Source organism: Pan paniscus, chromosome 21, assembly GCF_029289425.2.
Source record: "Pan paniscus chromosome 21, NHGRI_mPanPan1-v2.0_pri, whole genome shotgun sequence".
In the NCBI taxonomy this organism is placed as follows: domain Eukaryota; kingdom Metazoa; phylum Chordata; class Mammalia; order Primates; family Hominidae; genus Pan; species Pan paniscus.
The window spans coordinates 57,133,519-57,150,505 of NC_073270.2; the positions used below are offsets into that span (position 1 = coordinate 57,133,519).

Below are 16,987 nucleotides of genomic sequence, written 5' to 3' on the forward strand. Positions count from 1 at the left end.
CTGGGTTACCCAGGTTTGCCCCATGTAATCACAGGAGTCTTTAGAGGCAAAAGAAAGAGATGTGAGAGTTTGTTAGAGAAAGAGGCGTGAGGCTGGAAGTGGAATCAGAGTGATGGGATGGCTGGCCCAGCAGATGAGGGCTGAGTGCTAAGGAATGCGGGAAGCCATGTTTATTTCCAAAGAAGCTGGAAAGGATGAGGAAACCTTCTCCCCCAGAGCCCCCAGAAGGAGCACAGCCCTCCTGACACCAGGATGCTAGCCCCACGGGACCTACTTTGAACCTTGGACCTCCAGCACTGTGAGGTGATGAATTTGTGTTGCTTTATGCCACTAAGTTTGTGCTAATTGTCGCAGAGGCCTGCAAGGAGACAGGGCTCAGGAGCGGTGGGTTTCAGCTAGGATGAAAACACGCAGGCCCTGGGGGGAGGGAAGACTGAGGATGTGGGGGTTTGTTTATGGGGGGCAGTGAGGTGCAGAGGGATGGGCAGCACCATTTCATGGGGCTGTGGGGCAGAAAGTGGGGTCTGAGCCTCATGGGGGTCAGAGTGAGACGCAGGGGATGAGATGAGAGTGACATAAACAGGGATAAATGGCAAAAGAGACTCGTCCCAGAGGGGAGGCCGTGAGCCCTGGGAGATGGAAGTCACGGGACCTGGGACCCCCACTGCCCGACTCTCCGAGGAGCCCTGGACCTACTCTGAGCAGTGCTGGTCTAGGGAACTGGAGGGGGGTGGGGGTGTCCACAGGGCAGATTTTAGGAGAGCCTGCCCTTGCACCTTCAGATCCTGGAGCCCAGCTCAGGGGCCAAGGTCTGTGTCGAAGACCCCAGCAGCACACAGAGGGTGCCCTGGCTTATTTGCACCACGGGGAGGATAAATGAGAACATGGGCTCCTGAACTGCACGGCTGCAGGTGTATCTGGGGAGGACCAGATGGAGAGGCGCCCAGCCGGAGCGCGTTAGCACCATCTAACATAGCAAGCTACAGGCGCTGGCCGCACCTCGCTCCACTGCAAACAATCCGTTATTCACCTTGTCAAACAGACTCCCCCGAGAAGCCGGTTTCAGATTGGGCTTGTAAACGGCAGCTGGCTGGCTGGCCCTTCTCTTGCCTGTCCCCAAGGAGCTGTTGAGCTACAGCAGTGAGCATTTTACAAGCAGGAGGGCCACAGGTGACTGCAGGCTGCCAGAAAGCAGATAACTGGCCTGGCAGGCTCCAGGATTCTAGGGAATTATGGTCTTTATGGCTTTCTGTAGCAAAGGGAACTGGCTCTGTCTAGAAGACAGGCTGGAATACACCGCTGTGTAATTAGAGATGAATAAACCGAGGCATGCGGGGCAGGAGGAAAGTCTCCCTTGAGTCAGTTGTTTGGTTTATAAAATGTGTTAAATATTAGGAAATGATTAGTTTTCCATACATGCCAGATGAGCCCATTGTTCTCCATGCACAGGAAAAGGCATGTTTGCTCATTTAACACCCGGTTCCTGGGGGCCTACCATACCGCATGCCAGGGTGGTAGAGAGATGGCATTGAGCAAATCAAGACAATCGTCGCCGCCATGGAATTTACAGGGGCAAGAGACAGGCAGCAAACATGCACACGGCCATCCAAACAGCGTTTTTGACACGCCAGGCTGAGTGCATGTGTGGGCGGGGCATGGGGTAGGTCCCACATGACAGCGGTCACTGAAGTCCTCTGAGGACAAGAATTTGATTGGAAAATTGAAGAATGAGGAAGAGCCAGTCCATGAAACTCGGGGGTCAAAGCGTTTCAAGTTTTAGGAGGAGAGAGAGAGAGAGGTGGGGAATGGTGTGGTCTGGGCAAGGAACAGAAAAGAGACCTGGAGGCTGGAGAACTTGGGGCCGAGGAAGATGGCTGAGCCTCTTGCCTGGAATTCGGATCATCCTGAACGCAAAGGGAAGCCGTGGAGGGCTTTAAACAGGGCTGTGATGGGATCTGAGGCTGCTTTAACCTCGATCTGGCTGCTGTGTGGACGGGGAGGTTGGGAGTACACCAGCGAAGGGCTGTTGTGTCATCCAGGTAGGAGATGAGGGTGTTCTGGTGAGCATGAGGCATAGAGGTGGGATGATTTCAGAAGGGACCCAGCAGGACTTGCTGATGTGTGGGCAGTGGGGACAGTGAAGGATCCGGGGTTATTCCCAGGGTTTTGACTAAGCGACTGTGTAGATGGTGTTGCCATAAACTGATGAGTAAGATGGGCGTGTGTTGGGAGAAGGGAAGAAGAGGAGATTGGGAATCAGGAAATTTAGGGGCATGTTGAACTCAAAATGCCTCCTGGCTACCAAAGAGAAGAAGGCACATAGAGGGGGAGGTCACACAGGAGTCTGGCACGTGTGTATGTGAAGGCATAAATACAACCCTCTCCGTGGTTGTCCTGTGAATGCTTTTTTCTCATGGTATTAAGGACAGAGGGTTCTGAATCAAATATCCTCTGACACTTTGCACAGCAGCAGAAACTGTTGGCAATGTGTTTTCAAGGAGTTTTGTCAGTATTTCATAGAAGGATGAAGTGTCCCCATTTCAACAAAAAATTTAGGGATCACTGATGTAAAAAGTATAGCCCCTGGAAATCAGAGGCATAAATACAACCCTCTCCGTGGTTGTCCTGTGAATGCTTTTTTCTCATGGTATTAAGGACAGAGGGTTCTGAATCAAATATCCTCTGACACTTTGCACAGCAGCAGAAACTGTTGGCAATGTGTTTTCAAGGAGTTTTGTCAGTATTTCATAGAAGGATGAAGTGTCCCCATTTCAACAAAAAATTTAGGGATCACTGATGTAAAAAGTATAGCCCCTGGAAATCAGAGTGAATTGTCACTGTACTTCCTGTCTCGAGTCCAGCGCAGTGTTTCAGAGCTTGAAGTTTTTAGTAAATCAGGGATTCCTAGAGGGCCTGGGACACGGCAGATATACAGCAGGGGGTTTTGTTTCTTTGATAACTCCTCATCGGGCCATTTACAAAGCTCAACTTCTGAATTTTACCAGGAGGGCAGGGCAAGAGGTGGTTTAGAGTGAGAAGCCCTTTTTGGAGAAAGTTTGGTCCGACCTTATCCATCTTTGTACCACAAAATGTCATGAGGTTTATAGCAAGTGTGTCCCCTATACCCCATCACAGCTACTGGGGATCCACAGACAAAAGAAATGACTTCACTTTCATTTCTTAAAGGTCCTTGTGGTTCTGTGCCTCTGTCCTCAGCGTTATTTTATACTCAACCTGGTCCTACCAGGAACCCAGTTTCCTCCCAATGTATGAACATGAAGAGGCTGAGTAGGAGTCAGCATTTGTTTTCTCCTGTCAATCTTACCACTTCTTAAATTCCAACTTGGCACGAAACCACTGTTCTGTTTCTGCTCCTTTGTACGAAACTACCCATGCTGTTGGATACAGCAAGGAACAATGTTCAGATTTGCAAACTCCTGGCAAAGTGACCCCAAGATGCTCCAATACGAACTTCCTTGTTATCTCAGGTTTTGAAAATTGGATAAACTCAAGTTTCTGGCTTTAATGATCTATTTAGAAAAATTTTAATCCCATAGTCAGAGCTCTAAATGTTTTCTTCCAGATATTAGTCAAATGAGGTCTCAAGATGAGCTCAAGGCTCCATGATATGCCTTAGGTGAATGTGAAATCTGTTTGTTAAATGACGGGACAGTGGATCGATAGGTAATATTAATTAAGCATGCAGCACCTGTGAGGTGGGGACTAGAGTCCTCATTTTATATCTGGGGAAACTGAGGCACAGGCCAAATTTGTGTTTATTAAGTGTGGCTTAAATATAAATGTAGAACACAGACTTGTTTTTTGTTTTTTTTTTTTCTTTTTAAAAAATGACTGTATAGTTTTAGCCTTGTCCTCTGCTTAAGTGATTTTGACTTTCGATTCAGGAGAAGTGGTGTAAGGTTTTCAGAAAGTGAGTTAAAGCAAAACAGTTGGCCGCAGCGGCAGCAATCATCTTAGTGGGACACAGTTGCCTCTTAGGTGTAGCCCTGGGCAGATATTTTTTGTGGGGCTCCTGTCTGCATGTGCAATTTGAGCCATTCCTAAATCAGCACCATTCTGGTGATCCAGTCTCACACCATCCCACAAAAATCACAATGCAAATACTGCACCAGCCATCAGGAGCAATCTGCTCACCAGGGTGCTCTTCTGGAAGCTGGCCTGGACCCTGTAGGTGCAGGTTCTAGAGCTCTTTGGGGCATCTGAAGGGGAGAAATGGGAGCCAGCTAGTCCCAGCCACCAGAGGGAGACTAAGGCTATTTCAAGATAGACACTTCCAGCAGCCAGGACCCACGCAGGTCCCTGTCTGAGCTTGGGACCCCTGCCCATTTGGTAGTGCTGGTTACACGCACTGGAATAGGGGGGCTAGAAAATTCCCAGGAAGACATTCCAAGTGCAGGGCTATGGTGGGGTGAAGTGGGTCCCTAAAACACAGGGCCGGGGGCAGGTATCCCATTTCCCTGGGGTTAAAGGGTGGGAGGAGGTTCGAACCATATTAAGACATTAAAAATAGCAGCTACTTCCAAACCTCTTAGGTGCTTTAGCTATAGGAGGGCAAAAGCTGTTTTAAGGAGGAACTTGGCTAGAAGGTTCTAGTACTTATGTTTGTGGGTTTGAAGTTATAAGGTGCATTTTTTTTCTTTAGCCTTGATATTTTGCAAGATGCTCAAATAAAAATGATGGCTTTTGCCTTCCAAGTGGCTGGCTTAGCCCAGTTGACCATGAATGCTTTGGGACCCTTGGAAAGCTGGTCTAAGGTCGGCGTCATAAATCTCTTTTATGAATGCTACCTCAAAAGTAGTCTAAAGGCACAGATTACAGCAGAGCTGTGCTGGAGAGAATCAGACAAATTCAGGTTGACCATGTGGCTTTGTCACCTCCGACAAGTGGCTTCTGAGCCTGAGTCACAAGCACGGTGGGACTGTACCTACCTCCTAGGGCTGAGACGAGGAGTAAATGCACACACTTATGTGCACCCAAAATGTTCCTTGCTGAGGGAGCCCGAAATGTAAAGAGGATATTTGAGTAGCCTCTCTGGAAAAGAAAGATACACCAAAGTAGATGTTGCTTCCAACTGTTTTATTGCTAAACTATCATGATACAAGCCGTATAAAAATACTTTACATATAGGAAAAATAAACTACATTAAACTGGAGATTAAAAACATTTGCATAGGAATGTGATGTATTCAAACGCCTTTAACAGTCAGGATTTTCTAAACCTAAGCCTGCCAGCACCACCATGTTGGAGAGACCTGTTTGTTGGAGAATTGTACTGGTTTTCTCTCCTCTGAGGGCTGTAGAGGCCATAGGGGTGAGTGAGGTTCTTTGACAAGATGTCCAGGATGCTAAGCTTGTCCCAACAGCCATAGCCTCGGTCTGCTCAGGCCAATCAGAATGCTGTGAGCACCTGCTCTAATGGAAACAACATCATTTGCATCCATTCCATTCAAAGCTTGAACTCAGCAGGGAGTTTATTCTGGTCAGCCAACAGCTGCATAAAGGTAGAATGTTAATAACCCTTTCACTTCCAGCTCCCAGGACCCTGATGGCTCAGGGAGCAACTCTCTGTTATCAACCACCAGAAAAGTTTGTTTTTAAACAGACTGAGTTAAACAGTGATGTTGGCTGTAAGTCAAGGCACTCACAAAAGCTGAGGGAAATGGATGTTTATGATCACAATTTTATAGGATGCTGCTCTTTCTTAAGCATTTAATTGGAATGCAGGAAAATACTTGCTATGCAATTGGCTGCTTTGGTTCCATGAAACGTAATGCCCTAGCCTCGAGCCTAGGGGACCCAAGGTTAAGATGCGCTGGGTCACCGAGCACCTTGCCTCCGGGAAACAAGTTCGGGAAAGGTTAGCCCAGCTTGTCAAGAACGTCACAACTCCATCCATGCCTCTTGTAAACTTGAAATGAAAACATTCTTTCAATTCTGAGCAATAGAAAGCACTTGGAAAGGTCTTTTTTTTTTTTTTTTTTGACATGATAAATTCAGCCTCACTGTAGTCCAGAGTGAGAATTAGAACATACATACCAACTTCCAATCTGCCTAAATGTGACAGCCTCTGCCCAAGACTGGCTCACTGAGGCGTCTTGGCTACTGGATGTAAACAAAAAATGCAATATCCGTGCCTCCCAGTTCTTTGAAGGAATCAATTCATCCTTGGTTATATCTATGCTGGAAAACTGTGGGTGTCCTTTGGATAAAGCATACAGGAGTTATCTACCAGGATTTAGATTTGGTCCCTTCTGTAAATATTAGCCTGAACGTTGAGTTCTGTGAACATGAATTCTTTTCGAATTCCATTACAACGCAGGCAGGGTTTTGGTGTCAATTTTTTAAAATCAAAATCACCTACTAAATTAGTTATTTTGGGGGAAGGATCTAGACACTTGATGATTCTCAGTGACCAGATCCAGGCTCAGGGCTGAAGTCAGCATAATTCTTGAGCAAGAAAAAGGTGATTCCTTCTTCCACAAAGCCATTCCTTCTCCTGAGATGCCATCTTCTAGAGAGGTGACTAACAGGCTCTGAGTGGGGGTTTTATTATATGGGTTTTTGTTTCCTGGAATGAGTAACAAATGTTTCAAGAATACATCATTTCTCTTAAGAAAAAAAAAAATCAACCTATGTGTAAAAAGAGACACTTAAAAAGATTTCTGACCATTTATAAATATAAATCTAATTCCAACAGGGGTGTAATATTTTGAGGACAGGTAAAAAGCATAAAAATACAGGTAAGAAAATAAAATTTAATAACATACTAATCTGGATTGCTATACATATTATCAAGCAGCAGCATCTTTGTACAATACAGGAAGACTTGCAAACTTTGGAAATATACTACATTCAGCAACATGGTAGACCTGTCAGAGTGCTACATATTTACATTAACTTAGATGTAGCAGTGCAAACCTTCACTCAACTGAGATCCTTCTAACACACGTGCAACACACCCATCTTTACCATTTAGACACCCCTACTTTCTCATTCTCTTAGAGGATCTTATTGCCTCTTCCCATACTGGAAATATTTCCTGAGCCATCCTTCTTGGCAAAATTTCCTCCTAGCATTTGTAACTGACAAAACTTCCTTGATAGCTGTCAGTTCCTAATACACTTTCTCTTGCCTGTTTATGTCTCAAATCTAATGCTTTTGTTTCTCTTTCCTTTGCGATTTGTTACAGTTGTTTATGAAAGTGCTTCCTATAATATCCAGCTAAGATGTCTTAGAAAAACAGAGGGGTTTATTTGTGTGTGTATCACACACACACACGCGTACAGGAGGTTGAGCTACCAGGAGGCCCTTTTTGCTAACATAGTTAGAAAACTGATGGAAAACGCATTAGTCCTTTTTCACCCTGTGGACAAGGAAGCTGAGCTACTTTGCTACAATAGCAGGAAGGCACTTGGGTAAAACATTCAGATAACTGAGGAAAGGCCAAATTCCCTCATGTACAAAAAACGGCTCCTAGCCAGTCCTAGCCAGGTCGAGTGAGAACAAATCACTCACCACACACTCTTGGCTTTTCCCCAGTGAAGTCAATATTGCTGGAGAGAAAATTCTTTAGGTGAAGCTGCTAGTATAAGGAACTTATAATAAGGAACTTATTTTGTTCATGAGGAACTATTTAGCATCCCTGAAGTTGCATGGTAGGGGTCAACCTCTTACTGGCATTCTGTTTATTTAAAAGAGAATTTTGCTAAACTCGTTGAGCTTAGGGTGGGTGAGGGAAAGGTCGTTCATTGTCAGGGGAAAATAAATGCTAGGTATTGACCGACAGGTTGCATACAAGTGCACAGGCCCGAATCTGAGCATTTTGCCTTCTATCTGGAGTGCCAAACACACCTGGCCCCACTCCCAGGAAGCTTTTACCTCTGGGTAACCTTGACGGGAGAGCCAGGACTTACAAAGCCCACAGTGGGCACTTGAGTGGCCATGACTTTCTTCTGAGGCCTTCTGCCTACAGACTGTACAGACTGGACTGAGAAAACACTCTTAAGTACAGTCTGAGTGCTAAGAATATTTTCACTTTGCTGCGGATTATTGAGGAAACAACTGAATGGCTGAAAAATGAATCCCCTGCTTCTCCTGGGGTATCTGCAGTACATGCAAACAGAAACAAACACATCTGCCAAGAACTTCAAGGGTTTTGTTTGTAAAAATCACAAAAATCACACCCACAGAGGAAGACTAGGGGAGACTGTGGGTGCGCTCAGTGGAAACAGTTGGGAGGAAGGAAATCACATATAACATGCAACCGAATAGAGCTCATTCAAAGTAAAGGATGCATTCGAGTAGATTTCTTCATGTTAGAATTCGAGTGCGGATAGGTCTTCAGGGGCAGAAGGGATCTCTAAATAGGTTCAGGTCAAATTAACCAGTGAAGCTGGGAAGCGCATCCTGAGCTCGGCTGTCCCACTTAGAGGGAATTCAGCCCTTTTCCTCTATCTTGGTAGAAACCCACCTCCAGAAGCACTTGGGCTGTTTTACTTAACAAAAATACCCACACTTCTTTTCTTGGTTGCTTTAGCCCTTCTGCTATTCCTCAATTAAATGCACCTGCTTGAGATTCTCCACCGCTTTACGGAAAAGCACTCTGGCTGCTAGGAAGAAAGCAAGCCGGAACCTTGCAAAGCATCCAGGTTGTACAGCTGCAGCAGACAGGTGCTTGCTCTCTGCAGCCTGGGTCAGCCCCCCAAGTCTATGGAAATTGTGTTAGCAGGACTGCGTGCTGCAGGGGTTAAAGAACAGCTCGCCAAGACAGCTCCAGGGCTAGGTGCCCTGGCCAGCCTTTTAAAGCAGAAAAAAAAATAATAACAAACGCGTATACATGTCATAACTTAACGCCAAGAAGTCTTAACAGGTGATCTTGTCTGGGCAAGACAGTTTGGTTTTGGAATGAGAATTCAAAAATAAAGCTTTAGCTGTGGCCCAGTTGTGGCATGGACTGGGCGAGCTCTAAGGACTGACAGTTCAGTTTCTGTCTCTATCGAGGGTTTTGGGTTTCTTCAGCCTGTAAGCTGGGCTCTTGGGTCACGTTCCTTTGGTTGCTCTGAGAACTCCTTGCCTTCAAAAGGTACAGGAGCTGTATCTGTGACCTGGAAAAACGAACGCAAGGGCTGGGGTTTAATCACAGCGCCCACATCTTCTGTCCCCCGTCCATCCCCCCAAGCTCCAGTCACTCTGTTCTCAGGAGAGTTCCAGTGTCCTGTCTCATGCAGAATGTGCTTTTGGTCAGCAGGTGCTTAATATTTGGACGGAACACCATTAAGATCAACCAGGATGCTCTCTGGGATTTAAAACATAGACCGAAAAGAAGAGTTCTCTCTGGTGTTTAGAGGGAGGTGGCGAGCTCCTTAAGTGAGAGTCCGCTTAGTGCCCATACATTGATCCGCGTGTGGACTCCGGGCTGGGAGATGAACATGAAAGGAGACAGAAGGTGAGGGGCTGTGGAGGGCTCCGAGGGGTCAGATACAGAAGGTGTCTTGCTATAATGGCTTCTTTTACGTCTGATTTCTGGCAGGAGGTCCTGAAAACTCCTTCCTGATAATTTCATTAACTACAAAAGAAAAGAGGAGGGGGGGAGAGAGAGAATGGGGCGAGTGAGAGGGCACCGAAAACATGCATCAGGTTCACTTTCTAGAACCTCTATTGGGCTATTGATTTTTGAGACAAGGTCTTGCTCTGTCACCCAGGCTGGAGTGCAATGGCACGATCATGGCTCCTTGCAGCCTCAGCCTCCCGAGTAGCTGGGACTACAGGTGCACGCCACCACACCTGACTACATTTTTAAATTTTTAGTAGGGACAGGGTCTCACTCTGTTGCCCAGGCTGGTCTCAAACTCCTGAGCTCAGGCGATCCTCCCACCTGAGCCTCCCAAAGTGTTGGGATTACAGGCATGAACCATTCTGCCCATCTCTATTTTTTTTAAATACTTTTTTTGTTGTTGTTCCTTGTGCTTGTATATTTGACAATTTTTAATATAAGGAATGCTTTCCTATATCATATTTTCTTCAGGCAATATTTTGTGCTAAAGATCTGTTAGTGAAAATTGCTCAAATGGTAACTTTTTCAAATCTTTGTGGCAGAAATGGAAATCTTTGTGGGAAAAATGGATTTGAGCCATAGGGCTTGTCTGAAGTAACTTTCTCCTCTTCTGCATTTGATGTCATGCTTGAGGCTGTTGTGTACCAAACTACTTCCACTATTTCCACATCTAGAAAATGCCTATTACATGATTAAGTCTGATAAAACATGGTTCTTTCTTGATCCATAAAACTTACGGTTCTCAAAAGAGGAACCCTTACAAAGAGAGCAAGTGAGGGCCCCCCAAAGACTGACTAGCCATCAACATAAACATAGTTTCCATTTCAGCACAACCAGTTGAAGGATCATGTGCCAGCTCAGGAAAGTTTGGTCACCCCTCTCCCCAGAAGTATGTGTGGAGTTCCTAGCAGGGAACCAAGAGCAGTAACAGTCACTGGCATCAGGAAGCAAGCTACCTTCTCCCACTTTGCCCACTGGGTAAGGTACTAATTACTAGAATTAGGGCACTGAGATCTTAGGATAGTGGATCCTGCAAAAAGGTTCCCTAAAACATTCTTGGAAAGAAGAAGGTGCTATTGGTGACAGCCCATCCGTGAGGCATGCTCCCTAAGGTATGTCTACACCTTCAGTTTTACAGGTAGACCATACTGACTAGTCGTGGGGTGGAAGGCATGAGGATGTAGACCCCTTTGGGAGTCCCATCAAAGGCAGGTTCATTTCCCATTTCCTGGTTCTGACACTGAATTCTTCCCACACCACCTCATACTTCCTTTTCTCACCTTAGCCTTAAGTTACATTGGCAGTGAGGGTTAAATGTTCAGAGTTGCCCGAAGTTTCTCCATGGTCAAAGCTGGGCCCTTCTAGGTTCAGGGTGCTTTTCGCTGGAAAACCCCTGCCCAGATGGTTTGCAACCTCCCTAACAGAGTCGGGGAATGCAAAGAGCTGAATGACCGGGTTTGATTCTCAGCTCGTTCTCTGACTGTATGATGTTACCTCTCCATGCCTCAATTTTCTCATCTGTAAAGTGGGAATCATAGCACATACCTTTTCAGGCTGTTGTGAGGATGCTAAGCATTCACATAGGTAACAGTGCCCAGCACAGTGCCTGGTGTTCAATAGCTGGTGGTTATGATGGTTAGTAAAATCCCCATGCTTCATGTTGGACTCTGAATTCCGTGCTTTGCAAACATTGGCTATGTTTTGTGCCAGAACATCAGGCATGCCACAAGCATGTACATGAGAGGTCGGGTTCTGGAGCCAGCCGGGGTTAGATTTCCACCTCTGGCACTTCCTTGCTTGGTGAACCTTGCCTTGGTGACATAACCACTCTGTGCCTCAGTTTCCTCATCTGTAAATTGCATCTAAAAATATTACCTCCCAGGTTGCTGAGGTGCTTGGATGAGATAATGCAAGTAAAGATCACAGTGCCCAGCGTTCAGCCAGTATTGGTTTGTAGACCAGTATATATGTATTAGATATGTATTATATATGTATTAGATATGTATTAGAAATACATACATTATGTATAACTTTTCCAACATGTGGAAACGGATTCATTAATAGGAATGTAGAGGACAAATTCATATATTTAGCTAACCAGCACTAGTTGGGCATCTACTGTGTACTGGGTAACAGCTGACTCCCAGGGGCCCTAAACCAGAAGCTGAATAAGGACTGTCAGCCCAGACCCTCAGTGCTCCCTGCAGGGGTGATAAGCTGACCATGCTGTGTAGGACTTATGTAGCGAAAGCCAAATGCCTGGGGCAGGTGGGGTCGGGGCAGCTTCATGTGAAGCTTTTCAAAGCCCGGATTCCAAAGGGCTTCCTGTTTTCTCAACCTAGGAAGTGAGAGGAGTGGATCCTTAATGAAAACTTTCCACAGCCTCAGCTTTCTAAAATTAGCTGGTAGGCAGAGACGCTGGCACCAAGGCCCTCTCGAAGGGCTGTTTCCCTTCTCAGAACACAGGGCTGGGGCAGGGGATGGGAAGTAGGGAAACTTTTCAAACAGGCAGAAGCATGTTTCCCTCTTCTTGGATGGAAATGGTCCTGCTTTCTGGGAGTTACTTTCAGATAGAAGTGAAGAGTTGCATCTGGAAAATTCAGTGACCCTATGCACTTAGACCTTCTTGCTATTGGGGGTGGTGAAGTGGCCCTGAGTTCAACTCCCGCCCAAACCTCTCTGGGTAGGAACCTCCTCTTTCTGAAATGTCGGCACTTGTTCCCCTGACTGCCAACAAGGAGAAAGTTCTAGAACAGAAATGCCTGCTAGGTGGTGGTGACAGAATAGAGCCACATTGGGCTTTAAGTTCTGAGAGGGGGGGTCTCTGCTCAACCACTTCATGCAGGGTCCACAGGTCCCACATTTGCAGACTCGAGTACCAGGGTGCAGGGGAACCCCAGTGCCCTTTCACCATGCCATTTCTCCTGGTCTCTGTCTGTCCCCCCTCAGCACTGTTCCCTCCTCTTGTCTCACCTTCCTCACGCTGCTCCTCTGGGTAGCATCATGTTTTCCCCAGTCTAACAAACACTTTTCCTTTTCGCTCATGTTACCCAAGGCTCAAACAGCCTCCTTGGCAAAGCCCCCCTTGGTGGCCACCCCCAGCCCAGTCGCACTCCTGTCTCCTCACTATCCCCTGCTGCGCTGATGCTCTCCTTCCCCCCATATCCCTTAGATGATGCCTTGGTGCATGGGAAGTTCTCAATAACATTTATTTATGAACAGAACACAGAAGCTTAGAAAGGGATTGGGAAACTTCAGGTCACAGCCAGGATTGTCCTCCCCAAGTCGGCCTCTGAGGTTTGGGTGCTGAACCACTCTCCTGTATTATTGCCATCAACATTTTATTCCTCCAATAATCTACCCTAGGCCAGCAACTGTACCTCTCCTCCTACCTGTTCCTAAATGGGGCCACGTGCAGTGCTCTGCCTCTTCCTGGAAGCCGCCCCACATTCCTGCCATGGTGCCCTCACTCGCTCCAAAAGCAAGTACTGAATTTTCAAGTAGCCCCACTCATGCATGGCACCATGCACACAGCAGGTGCTTAATGCCTGCATTAGCCCACCCCAAAGACCCTGCACCATCAGTCTAGGTCCTCTTGGTTTAAGGAAGCTGATTTTCATGCGATTGGGTTGCTGATCTGTTACTTGTTTGGAGTCTTTCTCTCTATGAAAGAATACGAGCCATTCACATTTCCTGAGAGCTGTGTGCCAGGCCCTATACAGTGCCAGGGACTATTATTTAATTCTCACACTGCTCCTAGGTAACATCATCATCCCCATTTTATAGATGGGGAAATAGAGACAGGCAGACCAATACTCTCCCTAGCAGGTGACAGGGGATTGGGATTTGAACTCAGGGCCTATTTAATTAACTTGTACAGTATTGATCCTCTTTCTTTTGGGGATCCCAGAATCCTCTGTGTCATTTGCGTGAAGTCAGGGGACGGCTATGGCAGACTCTGCTTAGCCAGCAGAGAGAGGCCGTGTGACGAAGGCAAGTGCTCTGCTGGAGAAAGTGTCCCTTTCTCAGAACACAATTGAGGCCAGCAGTTGTGAGTCTGCCATGGTGCTCTTGGCCTGTGCTCATCCTTAGACAGAGGTGCCCTAAAAGACTGATGGAGAATGATCTCAGGGTGACTACTAAGCCTGCAACTGGAAAGGAAAAAGTGAACCGATCTTAAGTATGTAAAAATTACGCACAAAACATGCTGTAACATTTTCAGTATATATGACAAAGTCATTTATATACAAAGAGGTGTTTCAACTCAGTAAGAAGGATATTAGTATTCTAATAAAAATGGCTATAGACACAAAATGATGATACACCAGGGGTCAACAAACTTCTCCTGGAAAGGGCCAGATAATATTTTCAGCTTTGTGGGCTCTTTCTCACTAAGCACTGCCAGTGTAGCATAAAAGCTGCCATAGACAGTACGCAAATGGGCATAGATGTGTTCCAATAAAACTTCATTTGCCAAAACAGGCTGGGGGCCAGGATTGACCCAAGAGCTGTAGTTTGTCAACTCCTAGTATATATATATATATATATAAGCTGATGGCAAAGAAGAAAAAGCAGGGTGTTCTCTTTGCCTACGTTTTGAGGGTGGCAATCTGGGGAAGCCAGTGCCTCTTACTGGATTTCTAAAAGCTAAAACTGACTTCTGTTAGTATCCCATTCTGCACTAGGAATTTTCTGTTTTGCTAAAAGGTCCAGACACAAGGCCCAGACACCTGCTTGTACTTTCTCCTCCTTCCTTTATCAGAGCTCAGAGGTTCCCAAACTTCAGTTTGCAGCAGGATGGCTGCTCAGGATTACATGGGGAAAACAACCCAGATGTATTAATACTTCAGGTGCAATTTAAAGGACTTTCAAGGGTGAATTTCACTCACTCTAGGCCCTTTCCCTTTGACTGCTGACTTTGGAACTGAATCCCCTGAGAAAGCAGCAACAGGAAGGAACGGATAGGCTGGGTCCTGCTTCTCGCTCAAACCTCAAGCATGTTTTCCAAAATCTGGTGAGACCACGTGAGTACCCACGAGAGCCTGGGCCCAGCCATGGCCAGAAAGACACTCCTCAAGCTTGGATGGGAATCAAGAGGGCTGCATTCTCCAGGCCAAATCAAAGAATCTGAGAGCCAAGAGGGGGCCCAAGGCACCACCCCCCAGTCACTACTGACTATTTCCTCTGCCTTGCAGTGCCTTGCTGAATTCACTCCCACGACCCCTACATGCTTGGGTCAGGATGCATGAACCTGAAAGCACATGAAGTCCTCTCTGGGATCTTCTGCCTTTGGTCCTAACTGTTCTCAGGGGGAAGCGACTCTGAAGGCCGAGGTAAGTTTCCTAAGCAACCGGGCCTGCTGGTCTTGAGCCCTCCCCTGTGCCTTTTTTTTGAGTCTCCCTCTGTCACACAGGCTGGAGTGCAGTGGCGCCATCTCGCCTCCAGGTTCAAGCGATTCTCCTGCCTCAACCTCCTAAGTAGCGTAGCTGGGATTACAGGAACCTGCCACCATGCCCGGCTAATTTTTGTATTTTTAGTAGTGACGGGGTTTCACCATGTTGGCCAGGCTGGTCTCGAACTCCTGACCTTGCCTCGGCCTCCCAAAGTGCTGGGATTACAGGCGTGAGCCACCATGCCCAGCCCTTCCCCTCTGACTTCTGTCTCAAAACTGAAAAGGCCTGTTACTTGAAACAGAGCTCTCCCAGACCTCTGCTTTACACTTACTAAGTAACTTCCCAGTGTTCATCTTCTCCAGGGAAACCTGGCCATACTTGAGTGAGGCTCAGTGAAAAGAACATAAAACCCTCAATAGGACTGTAGCCCAAAGCTGTGGGTGGGGTCTGAAGGGTGATGCAACAGCAGTAAATCCCCTCCCAGGCCACGCTGGTCAGAGTCAGCCACAGGTCTGAGCCGCTGGCTTGCCAAAGTCCCCAAGCCCAAGACACACATTAAAAAGGCACCGCCCTTTGACAAGTTCCCTGGGGGGCTTACAACCTCAGCACTGATATTTTACTTGCATTTTTATCCTCGGATGCAAAGTCCTGAGGACACTCCTGAGGACTCCCCAGGAGCGGATTCCTCAGATGCAAAAAGTCCTGAGGAGGGACAGTGGCAGATGGCTGGAGAATGTGCTCCTCCCCCCAGGGCTTCCTTCTGCCATAGGGAAGTAGGGGTTCATCTCCGCAGGCCCCATCCTCTGGCAATCATGCTTCTCAAGCGTCAGCTCCCCTGGGTGTGCTAATAGAAACTCTAAGATGGGCTGGGCACTGTGTGTGCTGGTTTATTCCAATTAGAATATGGAGAAGATTAAATAACAGCAACAGCATCTAAGAAGCTGAGGCACAGAGAGGTAATGCAACCTTCCTCAATGTCTCATCTGGACTTCACACCCCAGGGCCTCCTGAAACCTGCACGATAAGGTCTTCTTAGCGGCCAGGCTCTTCTGTGGAGGCCCATCGAGGTGGATCTGCTGGGTGAGGGGCTCAGCCGAGCACCCTGGGAAACTCAGTTCAAGGGGCTGATTTCAAATCCAGAAACCAAGTCGCAGAATCCTGCGACTTCAAAAGCCACAACAAGGAAGCCCCCCGGGAGGAGCTGAAACCTTGAGTGGAGGGAATCAGGATTGGAAATGACGTAAGCGCAGGGCGGGGCTTCCTCAGTGGCTTCTTAGGTAGGTTTTCTGACCTCCCTGCCCACTCTGCTGTTCCCCAGTGCCGGACACCCCCAACAAAGTGTGCAAAACCAAAAAGGAGCAGGCTCCAAAGACGTTGCTGCATTTTTCCACGCAGGCCAGCCCTGGAATCGGGGAGCATGCAAGTTAATGGGGCCTCATCCCCCCTTCTCCCGCCCAACCCTGAGATTCTCAGGGAGGTCCCCAGGAGTGTCCACTTCAGGAGTGGAGGGGTCTAGCCCTTAAGAGCAGGAGAATGAGAAGAGAGGGCCTTCAGCCTGTCAAGTTTTCTTATACTTAAAAAAAAAAAATTCAAGTTAAGGAAACACACAGCTGGAAAACAAAAGGAGAAGCAGAAGATATCGATTACCTTTAACTTTGATTTCTCGGATCAAAGATCACAGTCATTCTGTTTCATAATATGTTTTGTATCCAGCTAAGGTGTGTGTCTATCAGCTCTGAAAAAGATTTGCAAAATCATTTTTGAGAAGAAAAAAAAAATCACCTTTGATCTCTCTTACGCTTCCAACTCATGCCAATATCATCCAAGCCCAGGAGGGAACTTAACCCTTTGGCTCTAGTTTAAGCCAAAATTCTGCAACATCTTAGCATTTGTGCCAGAATTAACCCAACACTAGGGTAATAATCATGGAGATGAGGGACTCTGTGCAAAGTGCATTCCATTATGTGGGGTGTGGGATCAGGGGAGCGTGTTCAGGGTGGACAAAAGGGCTGCTGTGGGTG

General features: G+C 46.9%; 1 protein-coding gene and 1 long non-coding RNA gene across 4 annotated transcripts in view; one reads left to right on the forward strand and one right to left on the reverse strand.

Moving 5' to 3' along the window:
- LOC117977269 (uncharacterized) overlaps window positions 1-16,987 on the forward strand; it is a 262,398-nt gene that overhangs the window by 198,961 nt on the left and 46,450 nt on the right. Inside the window, exon 6 of the long non-coding RNA XR_008622354.1 lies at window positions 14,769-14,906. This is a non-coding gene — a long non-coding RNA (uncharacterized LOC117977269). The remainder of the gene's footprint in view (window positions 1-14,768; window positions 14,907-16,987) is intronic.
- Window positions 5,083-16,987, reverse strand: part of NFATC2 (nuclear factor of activated T cells 2) — a 176,959-nt gene continuing 165,054 nt past the window's right edge. For 2 of the 3 annotated variants that reach the window (XM_063601232.1, XM_034947643.4), the window contains exon 10: window positions 5,083-9,585. In XM_063601232.1, the coding sequence (XP_063457302.1) occupies window positions 9,530-9,585 (56 nt within the window). In that variant the 3' untranslated portion in view covers window positions 5,083-9,529. Of the gene's footprint in view, window positions 9,586-16,613; window positions 16,702-16,987 lie in introns of all 3 variants that reach the window. The other variant, XM_034947644.3, reaches the window with a different exon arrangement.